Source organism: Stegodyphus dumicola, chromosome 10, assembly GCF_044657685.1.
Source record: "Stegodyphus dumicola isolate Sdum_Otavi_A_Nest chromosome 10, ASM4465768v1".
NCBI lineage: Eukaryota > Metazoa > Arthropoda > Arachnida > Araneae > Eresidae > Stegodyphus > Stegodyphus dumicola.
The window spans coordinates 161,749,012-161,761,736 of NC_140777.1; the positions used below are offsets into that span (position 1 = coordinate 161,749,012).

Below are 12,725 nucleotides of genomic sequence, written 5' to 3' on the forward strand. Positions count from 1 at the left end.
CAGCACTTTTATGTAAAACCCCATTTTTCTTAAAAGATTACCTTTACTTTGGACAGGTGAAGCGATGTATATGCAAGCGAAGATTTATTGCCTGTTTAATTAACTAATCAGTAATACATACAAAAATGGGCTTGCATAAGAGTGCCGCAGTATAAAATAGCCTCGACTTTTTTTTTTTTTTTTTTTTTTTTTTTTTTTTTTTTCCATGTTAGAAATTGATCATCATAATAATAGGCGCGCAACTTTATGCCGGGATACTCTCATAAAGTCTCAAAGTTTATCCAAAAAGCTTCTTCCATTGGCGAATTAGATTTTCTTCAAGCTTTTCACATTCACAAATATTTATCCTGTTTAGTTAATGATTTTATTTCCAACCCAGTTCTTCCAAACGCTTTTGAAATTCTAATAACTTTCAGTAATAATTGTTTTTAATTTTCTTTACGATATCTGCCTACAGATGGCGCTACCATCTCGTTTGCTTTACTCCTTTTGGGTATAAATACATCTGCGGGTATTCTTCATTGCATATTTTTTCGCCCCTAATGGGGAACACCGGTAGTTCGGTCTAATTGAACACTGGTTTAATGAAGAGTGATCTGTACCTATCAGCCCTCGAAATCAACAGAATCTTGACTAAAATATGTGCCAAACACAATGTTATTTTTGCTTAATTTTATGTAAAAGTAGCAATTATAAAATATTGCTCAAGTTGACAAATTCAAAATGTTTTGCAAATTCAAATTTACTTTGGCGTCAAAATTCATTTTAATAGGCATCAAAAGAAAGGAAAGGTCATAATCATTTAAGAATCAGAAATATTATTATTGCTTGCGGGACGCCCAAAAATGGGCGGCAGACAGCATGTGACTCGCAATCCCGAGCCTAATATATATCATATGCATTATTAAATTTTACGCATATTATTGCAGTTACAACATTTTTAAGGAAAAGAAAATAAAGCTATAATTATTAAGAAGTACATCTATTGTTTTTTAATTTCAGTGTATATTAAGCAAGTACGATTAAAATTTGAAAGATACTTAACTATTCATTTATATCCGTCAAGAGTTGACATTAGCATGGATTTATTTTATGCAGGAAATAATTTCGATGAGTGCTAGCCGTTAATAGCTAACACAAATATACTCGGAATTTACTCGGTTTAAAAGCCGACAATTTCTAAATAAAATAAAAATGAGCACAGAGGGAGTAACTTTGATATCCTTTATCACCATATCTCTCACCTACGAATTTTTTAGCTGTGGGGTTATTTAAAGGTCATTGTTGTCTCCAAGCAACCTGTCTGAGCTGAAGACCTTGAAAAGGCATTATTCGTTATAACATGGGGGGGGGGGGGGAATCTAGTTATCTATTACTAAGAGGAGAGTAAAAACATGGTTTCACGCAATTGTTTAATTTTCTTTTTTATATTGTTTAATTTATATACAGTAGACGCCCCTTAATGTGATCGCGATTAATGTTATCATTCGGATGTTGTTATCGAACTGCCGAAATCCCCCTCCCCGTTTGTATGTGAAATTATGGAAAATTGTGATCAACAATCGCTTACTGTGATCAACAATTCTGTTAATATGTTCACGCTATTATAGAATAAATTTTTTAAACTAAAATTGCCAAATAAGGTCAACATAGATTATAAAATTTACCGAGCGGCAGAGAAATGTAGCCAAATGAGAAGCCAGCCAACTTTATTTCGGTTAAGAAATAATTGATTAAGACAAAACAAATCAAGGGCTATCTGCTTGTGGGGAGGGATGCCTTTGTGGAGAATTTTTTGAGGGAAACCGGCACGTACTCCGTTACACTGGGGAAAACGAACCAAGCAAACAGCCCTTTGGCGGGATTTTGATCTCAGACCGAACTAACAGTATTCAGCGACTTTATTGCTCGGCCGCTGGTGGGCTCCTGATTTCAGTTTCAGTCAGCCATTTAAAATTAGGCGAAAAAAGACTACCTTAGTCTGACTTCCGTTTTGAATAAATAGTTCTATCGATTTTAAGGGTGATCAAGTTTCTTCTTCAGAAGAAAAAAATTGCAGAATTTTTTCTTTTGGAAAAAGAAAAGAAGAATAAAATTCATAAAAGCATCTATGCCAAACTAAATTTGTCTTTTTTGCTTAGTTTAAAATTTTACATTAGCATGCTCTCTTCCAATGACGGATGCATTCCGACTATTAAGATTAGGGGTACAGCATTGATCAAATAATTTCCAGAAATATGACAAATAGTTCTTAAGTGGGTTTTTCGAAGCATCATGAACAGTTCGTAAACAAACTTTGGCATTTTCCTAGTTAAACTGCTATAAAAATACTTATTTATATGCTTCGTAATTTTTTATATTAAATTAATTAAATATCCTTGCTGATTTACGTATATTTTGCCTCATCATATAATGTTATTATTCGGTATTGTTGCCAAAATAGCCGTGGAAAAACGTGATTACGTTAAGTAGCGTCTACTGTAAATTTTGATGTCCTCTATTGAATCCGTGTGGTTCGTTCACATGTCTAAGGGATATGTCTTGCAGCTGTAGCAAATTATTTCCATTCGTAATGAACGCTTTCCCCGATTTACTTGAGTTTGTTATTACGCGATCAAGCTATGCAAAATTAGTTTTGTCTAATATTCAGTAGCGAATAGTAAGTCATTAACTTTGAGTCGTAATGTAAAATAGAAATATTTTATATGATAGAACAATTCCAGCGACAGAATGATTTAATTCAGTTACTGCTGTGTATATTATAATAATTAATGCAATATATTCTTGCTTTGTAATCTATGAGATGGGACTATGATAGCTATACAGAATGGGCGTGGGTAAAATGAATGTATTCCTTGTCCCTTTAAAACTTTTGCCTTCGAGTTAAATGTAGTTTATTTTGACTAATTTTTACTTATTGCCCTTTTTTTCCCACGAAAATCTTGCAATAGAGTGTTCATGACTATCAACACATCCGCAAAATTTGGCTAATCGATAACTGAATCCGAGTGATACCATTAACGCTATTATATTAAGCGGCGCCTACTCTAATGCCACTCTTCATCATCTTTTTTTGTTGGGTATTAAGCAGCTGTTTGTGGTAAGTTTCGCTCAAGTTGTGTACGAATGTGGCCGAGCTGAAAATTTATTTTGATTTGAAGACCACAAGCCACAATATTAATAAAAGAAAGAATTAATTAAACATATATTTTAAAAAAGCAGTTCTTTATTATTAGTTAATTACATTTAACAATTAAAAATTCCATAGCTTCATCTAATAATAGAATATGATGAAATAAGAGTAAAGTAGACCGCTTCAACGACCTTTTGGTAAATGCTCATGTCTCTAACAGGGTCGCGACCCAAGGATTGCTCTCTTCTGTTCTAAGACATAACGAAGACTGCTTTCCTATTGCAACACGATTTACTCGGCACGCATACCCAATTGCGGTTCCAGGCGTTGAAAAGGATATCCCGCTGAGAATGTATCATGAATACCCCTTCATTCATCCAGTGAAATGATAATAAATGAATAAGACTAGAAAATCTTTCGGTAGCTTGACCTCTCCGAGCTTTTTTTAAAAAAAAAAAAAGAAAGAGGAGGGGCGAGAGTCCACAAGTGTGCATTAATTACGTGTGTTCTTTATTCGCATATTTTCTCCAAAATATTTTTTTTTTTTTCCTTTTCTAATGATGCCTTTACGATAGAGATTGTCACGATCAATGAAATGATGCGGTAGACCAAACCTCCTACGCAATTTGGGCATACTAATTTGTCTAGAGTTTTTATTTATATATAGGAGTTTTGGTATTAGTGGTTGCTTATTCATAACGTCTGTGGGATGAGTTTGATAGAAAAAATTCTACCCTTTTTGCTTTACAGGGTTCGGAATTTACAGTCCACTCTAAAATATGCTTGTGAGAGCGATCAATGTTTCTGTCTATCTTGGTCTGGCTTTACCAGAAGTATCAGTCAGAAATTTTCTTGCTTAAACTGCACTCAGAATTTATTTACTTATTCTCGGTTTGCTAAGAATTTACTTATATTGTTAATTTCCTGAAGGTAAATTATTTTTATTCTTCTTCTCATATATTTTAAATCATTTTTGTTGAATACTATGAATCACTAGAACTTTGAACTATTTTTACGTAATAAGTGTCTAAATCTTTTTGTTTCTTCGTATTTTCTGGCTTGAAAATCTATAATGTAATACACGTTTTAATAACTTACGATTGGAGAGGTTTAGAAATGCTTTCCTATAACTGAAAATATCTGTAACCTATACCCAAGAGTTATTCAATTTTTATGTCAAATGTATCTTCAGAGTTTGTTGTTTAATTGCTTGGGATTTTTATCTGCAAAAAGAATTATGATTTGATACTAAAAAAATAATACCAAATCTTAATTCTTTTTATATCTTTTGAAATTTATGATATTCTGTTTGCATGTAAATTATTATATAACTATAATATTAAAATATCGAACTATTTCCTTAAAATATGGAATTTTTCTGGCAATGAAATTTGATATTTTATATAAAAGAACAGAGAAAAAAAAATAGCTGTTTGAAATACTTATACAACTCGAAACATTCTATTTCGTTAGTCTTAATCATTCTGGAGAATACATAAAAGTGAGACAGAAGGTATTAATTGAGTGTATACTCAAGACCATGAAATTAGTTCCTTTGAATACCTCATTTTGCGCTACTACTTATAAAAATATGGAAAAGCGTTTGAAATATAGAAAGTAATAAGAATAGCCTCCTTTTCCTATATTAATGTAAAAATATGGGGAAATGTTTAAAAACTAAAAAGTAATAATAATAATAATTACTTAATCATTTTTAATAGAGAAAATTATCCTGGAAGTAATTTTCTTCAGTTAATGATTTTCAGAGAGGAAACTGAAAATAATTAAAGAGATACACTACTTGAACAAAGTTTTATATTTTTCTAATTTGAAGGAAAGTGGAATAGAAATAATTCAGTTTTTAAAATTCGTAAATTATTTCATATTCTTCTTTAAAGCTAAACATTAAATTCTGACACTATTTTTAATCACGATCTTTTTTTAGGGAAAAATTTGCCTGGTAAAAAATTTCCTTAAAATAACGAATTCATTCATGCCTACTCTTTTGGTGTAAGTTTTTAGTGCATTCAACTGGTTCTTGGAACAGCCATAGCTCGAACCCCAGCGACAGCATAGTCAATTTTTCACGTTTCTTGCACCGAAAAACCTAATAGTTTCTACAACAGGTCTGAGAGAATAATCAAACTTTGAGACTTTTTTTTTTTATTTTTATTTTTCATTCTAATTCATCCCCCTTTCTCTTAGCGGTTATTTTTACCCTCCCAATTTTTTTCGATTCTCTCCCTGTTCCTTTTACATACCCCGAATTACTATTCTCAAAGCTTTCAGTGACTTTCTATATTAAGAGGCTTTTTCAACTTCGAAATAAAGCACATTAAAAAAATGTTCCTAGATCACTTTAAATTACTTTTTAATGTTACTTCCAAATTCCATTAAAAAATAAATTCTACTTGGGGAATATCTGCATTAGCTTTATTTTTATATCTTTTGGCTTTACAAATTGTAGAATTTATTTCAACACAAAACTTTCTAAGCATTCTGTATTACTTGATTCTTTATTAGCATTCATTACTGGATTCTTTACATGGCCTTCATATCTTACTTGCCTTAAAAACATCACACCTTTTTGCGCATTGCTGCGTGATACGTGAACTTTTTTCGTTCGTACATTTGTTTTCATGCTAATGCACATGAGTTTCACCAGCTGTATTCATTTAAATAAACAAAACTAAAAATGTCATTAAAACAAACTTAGCCAAGTACTTTTATGTAGCGTTTTTGCTTATTTTCAAATAATGTGCTTGTTACTATGAGGATATTTTACGAAGCGTTTAAAAACAAAGATTTAATTTATTATTCTCAAACATTATCCTTTTATTTTTATCCAACAAAATTGAATTTTAAAACGGATTTGATTGCTATAAAAATTTCAATGGAATATGCAACTTATGCTTGCATTTCTTGTTTATATTCATAAAATACTTAAGATTTCTTGCTTCGCCTTAATAATATATCGCTGCATCATTATACGATAATCTTCTTAGAGCAAGATCTGTTATCCAATGATACATTAATTATATAACTATCTTATGTTTATCTCTTTAACACTACTGAAACCCAGTTCCCGTCATCATTAACACATCTGTAATATTATAGATTCCTAATTGCACAGTATTAACTTAAAATCTTTAGACCTTGTTAGACAGACATGCGGGCTATCGCTGCTAAGTAAATACTACAAAGTTTTATTAAGGTTTAAATAACCTTTTTGTTTAAGCTTAAATTGAACAGAAAGCATAACTTGTGTGTATACTCAACACTCCTCGATTTGCGAGTATTTAAATAACATAAAGTTAAATTTATAGCTTAAGAACGATCGTAGCCGAAGACTTTGGCCTAATTAAACTGACTTAAAACTTTAATGTCACATTTTAATGGCTATCAAATGGCTAAAGCTGGAATATTAAAGGGCAGAGCTGTAAAAAATTGCATATCTGAAACATTCAAAATCCTCGCTTTAATTACTCTTTAACCTCATTTGCATTCTGGTGAGGGATTATGAAGAGAGTTGCTATAGTAAAGATTTAAATCATAAAAATTGGTTAAGCAACATAAAATACATTACAATATGAGTCTAAGAATATTGGTTTCCAATTAAAAAGTGAATAATCTAACAGTGTGGAAAAAATGAAGCTAATGAATAATAGTAAATAAATAAGTTGCAACTTGTAAAATTATTAAATAATTAAAATTCAAATTCATATAACCATTTAGATAGCTTCAAACATTTTGTAACAATTAAAATATTTCCACTCAGGTATGCTTTAAAATAAATCTATAGCTGAGGCTATTACCCCGAGTCATATAATTTGGTGTAAATTAACCATTATCGTACCTCAACTATTTCTCCCTGTAACAGGATAACTCTGGTTATCCTTATAAATTCCGTAGGCTTACCAAGTTTTAAATACTTATTGAAATACGAACACGTGATTATGTATAAAAGACCAACTTACAACATTTTTCAAACGAGAGAAAAAGGCGTCTGCTATCGTGTTCAGGTTGCACACAAAATATTTGCTTGCCAAATATGTCTATGTGTTAAAAATCTTTAAAAAACATATATACTTCATTTTAGATGCAGTAACTTTATATCATTTATAGTTTCCTCGTGGTTTTATTATTAATGCAAATTAATAAAAGTTGCAGTAATGAACTGTTTAGAATTAATCTACTACTGTTATAATAGCAGTGATTTGGTATAATCTTATGGCCCTGTGCCTATTTATAATTATTACTGTTTATTAATGGAAATGCATTGAACTGAAAGTAATTTTATATTTTTTTAATTCTCTTGAACAGTTTGGACTTCCGTCGAAAATGGATGACGTGAGATACTTAGTAGCTTCCAATCAGTCGGTAGAAAGTAGTGGAGCTCTATTATCTGGAAATGCTACTAGTTCACAGTCTATGCTTCCCATACAGTACCCCAGAGCAACGACGCTTTTTGCTGCAGTCTGTTGCATTCTGTTTATAATCTTCGGCATTTTGGGCAATCTGGTGACTATACTTGCCCTAAGCAGATGCGCCAAACTCCGCAATGCCACCACAGCCTTTGTCATCAGCCTTTGCACTGCAGATCTTCTCTTCTGTGCTCTTAATCTCCCACCAACAGCTTCCAGGTAAGAACTTTTATTCTTAGCCTTAAATTTCTTGATTCCACATAGTAATTAAGTAAAATCTCTAAACAACTTTATCCTATTATTGTGGACACTTTGGAAGAGGTAGCTATGAAATTTTTGTCATGCTATTACGCGTATATCAATGTTTTTCCCAAACAGTTTGTCTTATTTTAATATAAACATAATGGAAGCTTTTGGAGATACGAAAATCCTCATGTCACAAGGGAATTTAGGTGGGACAACCTAAAAATGAATGTTTGGCGTGATATGCTGCATGACTAGATTTTAGGGCCACTTTTTTCTTTCATAAGCAAACGACTGATTTACATACTTTGATTAATTATATTGGCCCACAGTTGGAGGACCATCAACCAAAGAAATCAGCGGTGCGCATTCTCAGATTGCTTAACTTGTGCACCTGTCACAAAATCTTTGAACTTTGATTGTGAAAGTGTGATCAGTACCGATGTTTATAAATTGTTCCATTCCCAAACAACAAGCTGTTAAAATTATTCAGGAATTTTGGTGACACCCTATATTTTAATTCGATTCAATACTTTAGATTAAAATATTTAGGTTTTTTGATTAAGTTTGATAGTTTACTTGATCGATGTTGCACTTATCCGTATTCGATCGCTCACATTAATCTCTCAAAAGATATCTTGTAAATTTCGATGCATAGGCCACAAACAAGAATCTAGTTTAAAATATGAATTTCTTATTAATTATCACTGAATTTGTGAATTACGAAATAGATAAAATTAAATTAATAAAGGACATGTCAAAGTTTGAAAGAATTCCCTTATTTGATACAATGAACTAGAAAAAGTTTTAAAAATTATTAATCTCATTAGGAAAAATAAAATCTTCTGTTATCTGAAACAGAGTGTGTGCGTGTGATTATGGCAAAGCTTCGAGGGCTATCTGCCTAGGGCAAGGAATGCCTTCGCGGAGGACTTTCTAAGGGGAACCGAGTCGTATACACGTTACACATGGGGAAAACCACGAAAACGCCCGTGCAGCCAGCCCGCTCGCGGGATTCGAACCTCGGACCGAACTACCAGTGTTCAGCGACTTTACCGCTCGGCCGCTGGTGGGTCTATCCGAAATAGAGAAAAAAGCTTTGCCTGGTAAATAGAATTTTAAATTGCCTCTAATTTGATGAAAGGAAATAATTAAAAATGAAAGAGTAGGACTTGTTGAAAGCTCACGGCCATTTTTTTATTTAAAATTGTGTCAGTTGTTTAAATACATGCTTTTATACTTGAAACGGCAGTTCATTCTTCTTTATTAACACTGTAACAGTTCTACATCATTTCGAGTTAAATTCGTATGAAATTCATTTTCTAGATGCTTGGAAATTCCGTTATTCTGATCGAAAGATTTTACAAATGATGCTTTAGCTCCCATGAAAGTATTTTGGTATATTTGTTAGTTATAAAATGTAAATTATTTATGAGAGTATTTATGAAAAATCATTGCATTTTAACTATTTTCATGAAAGAAAAAATGCACATTTTTGTAAAAAATATAGTTTTTTTTTTTTTTTTTTTTTTTTTTTTTTTTTTTTTTTTTTTGTTTGTTTGTTCCTAAACGGAAATCTTATTCACGAACTCTTAAAGAATTCGTTTTCTAGAAAACACTGGCAGGCTTCAATGTAAGCACGTAGCCAACTCATATAATTATTTGTATTAATTAAAAATGAAAACTATTAATACTTTAATGAATTATTTACAGTTACCAGATTATGACTCTAAAGTAATAAAATTCCATGAGAACATTAATAATGTAGAAAATTCATTCGTAATATCAAATGTAACAAAATTATAAATTTAAACCACTAGTAAATCAGAAAAATATATCATTGAATGGCATTTAGGACGAAAAAATTCAACTTTACTTAGTTACCTATTAACGGACTCCGCAAAGCAAGTTGAAAGCGACTTAAGAAATCGCAAATTTTAAAATTAAATATCTCAGTCAACTTTTATCGTGAAAGAGTCAAACTTTTTCTGTTTTATTTTTATAACAAGTACTATATTTTCTTGAACGTAAGTGTAAGTACAGGAGAGTTTTTTTTTTAAATTGATTTTTTATTTAAAAATGACAAAACACGAATATTTGCGTCCTTTAAAACATTTTTAGAACTGAAAGTATGTATCTATTACCAACGGTTGCGGAAATAAAGGCCGGGTAAGGATTTTTTGTGGACAAGCTGTATACTTTGCGGTTGCCACGGTATTCTCTCTAAACGACACATTTTCTCGATATTTAATTCAATCTAATTTGTATTCTGCAGAAAGGTGGCGGAAGAAGCAGAAGATATAAGAAACAGTTAACATGAAAATAAAGTGCTAAATAAAATAAATCTTACAAAAGAAGTACGAAATTCATAGGAAAAACTGATAATTTTCCTTCCCTTTCAAACAATCAACAATTTGAGGGCAGGAAAAGCAATGTTTATTGTGGAATAGTTTCTCTCCACTTTTTTATTGCGTAAAATTAAACTTCAGTGCTTATTTAAAAATTAGAAACACAATCTTTAAAATGAGAACGGCATAGATTAAATCGAAATTTACTGTCTCTTTAGCTATCATACAAAATAGCTTGCTCTGTTTTTTAGTAACAGTAGAAATAATTTAAAATTTAACATTATTGTCAAACAAAGCGCATCGAAGGAAGTACTGCACTTAATTATGCATACAGAGCAAAAATTATAAATTAAATTTTCAGCATTTATTCGTACGAAATATCCGACTTCCTTAACTTCAGCTATTTCGTTCTTTGAATTCCTGCATGCTAATATTTTATAATTTTTTAAATACAATAGAAACAAACGTGAAAAAAAATTTCTATAATATTTTTTTGTCTTTTGCTTGTCATTCTTTATGGTAATCATCGCACATCTCAGAAAATCTTAAAGTCACCGAACTTAAAAGGCAACGTATCTGATAACTAAGAACAGACATTGCTACGCTTCAACTACATCGGAATCCAATCAACCGAGACAAATCAGTCACCAGCTTTGGAGAGAAACAAAAAATGAATCTTTTAAGTCATGTCTTCTTTTGTATTTACCGCCTTTTTATCAGTTGCACAGTGACTCTACTGACACCGATTTAAACTTTTGCCGAAAGCTTAGTCTAGATTGTGAGATAATTTTTTCTTTATCAAAGAATTTCTATGAAACGCGAGATAGCCTTTCATTTAACAATTTAATAAAGGCCTGATATGGAAATGTTATCTTAATATTTAAGCTTTTTTAATATTTTTTGGATGCTGAATTTAAAAATGCACAATGAAAACATATAATTTCCCCTCACCCTTTATCAACGACTATGTCTTCTTTTGTAAAACTCTGTCCTTTAGCTCTGGTTTCGACTGAGGTTGGCTTTTGCCTAATTTTACAGTTTTTAGATTTTTGCTAAAAAGGGAAGAAGCTGCCTATCATATCAGTATTAAAAATAAAAGTTGGTGTTTTTGTCGGTTTAGCGTTAAGATACTGGCAGGTGTACATATATTATTTACAGTGAATGGAACAGAAAAAGTGGCTTATATTTAAATTTCCCTTGAAATACTAAGCACGGTGAATTTGCTCTGTTTTCGAATTCAATATGCTAGGGAATTTTGAAATTTTAATATTCTGAATGTGTATTAAATTTTCTTTCTAAAATAGGCCGCTGGCGTTTCCCGCAGAAATTGCTGGACGATAAGCGAAAAATAGGAGGTCATTTTATTATGTTCATAAAGCTTACTTAAGTAAAATAATTTTACTTTACTAGTGTACCTGGACTCTTCTTTTTTTTTTTTTTTTTTTTTTGTGGGGGGGGGGTGTTCTCATGATGTTGTGCAGTTTTTGATTTTGGGGGGGGGAGTATAACTAGCAATTAATCTGTTATTACATTAATCTCATGCGTTTCTTTACATTTGTTTGACATATACCTAAGGCTTTTAATATTTAAATGTAAAATTGAGTTTTATCGTTATTGTGAATACTTTTTTTTTTTCTAATGGCCACACACGTCCAATAGCTAGCTAAGTATTCATCTTGGATAGCCGAACTCAACTGTCATTTGACCGACTCATCACCGAGAACGTTACCGCCATGCGCTGCAAGGTTTTCTTTTACACCTCCGAGAAGAAAAAAGATCCAATTCTGATAAAAAAAACATCTCGGGAAAAGGGATCCAGGGCTCTACCCTTCTCTTTCCCTGCCATCAACTCCCTCTACCATCAACCCACAGGATCCTTGGCTAGACAACATTTTGTGCGTCCTTATGTGGCTGGACAACATTTTGAGTTCTTCTCGTAATTAGTCAGCCTATCAGTTGCCGAGTAGCTAAAATTAAAAGCTAGTGATTTGTCCTGAGCTTAGTTGCTGATTCAGTATAATTTTAGGTGGTTTTATAATCTTGAATTAAGACAATATATTTTTGTATTGTAATGTTTTAAATGCTAAAAATACCAGGGATACCTTTATTATTTATTATATTGAAGTTTGATATCTAACTTTACTGGCTTTATAACGATGGTAAAATTTGTATTGGAATTTCCATTAGAATTTGCTACCTTATAACAATAACTAACATCTTAAAAAATGTTCATTGTAATCAGCATTAACTGTATTAAAAAGGCGAATGGATTCTAATATAATTTTAACTATATTTAAAATAATCATTATAACGAGTGCCTGTCTATAACAAATCTATTGTATTCTTATTAGGTAGGGACTTTTAGCATCATCGCTGTAATGAAACGATCTGTATATAGTAAGTGGTTGTTGTAATAAGCGTCGAATATATAAAACAGGCTAAACGTGTGGGCTTCGTAAGATAAGCTATCTGACCAGAAATAATTTCAAAACCTGTGGCTAACTCTTTGCATCTAAAATTCCTGAATTTATTCGAGAACCGAAATTCACTGAACTTGCTTGCTAAAATGCTAACTGC

At 31.6% G+C, this 12,725-nt stretch overlaps 1 protein-coding gene and 1 long non-coding RNA gene across 4 annotated transcripts in view; one reads left to right on the top strand and one right to left on the bottom strand.

Annotated features, from left to right (window-relative positions):
• Positions 1–1,179, bottom strand: part of LOC146995178 (uncharacterized) — a 45,380-nt gene extending 44,201 nt beyond the window's left edge. Inside the window, exon 1 of the long non-coding RNA XR_015043605.1 lies at positions 1,046–1,179. This is a non-coding gene — a long non-coding RNA (uncharacterized LOC146995178). The remainder of the gene's footprint in view (positions 1–1,045) is intronic.
• LOC118201990 (protein trapped in endoderm-1-like) overlaps positions 1–12,725 on the top strand; it is a 205,860-nt gene that overhangs the window by 155,277 nt on the left and 37,858 nt on the right. For 2 of the 3 annotated variants that reach the window (XM_085825787.1, XM_085825786.1), the window contains exon 3: positions 7,457–7,776. In XM_085825787.1, coding sequence (XP_085681913.1) covers positions 7,475–7,776 — 302 coding nt within the window. In that variant the 5' untranslated portion in view covers positions 7,457–7,474. Of the gene's footprint in view, positions 1–3,839; positions 4,064–7,456; positions 7,777–12,725 lie in introns of those variants that run through there. The other variant, XM_035374143.2, reaches the window with a different exon arrangement.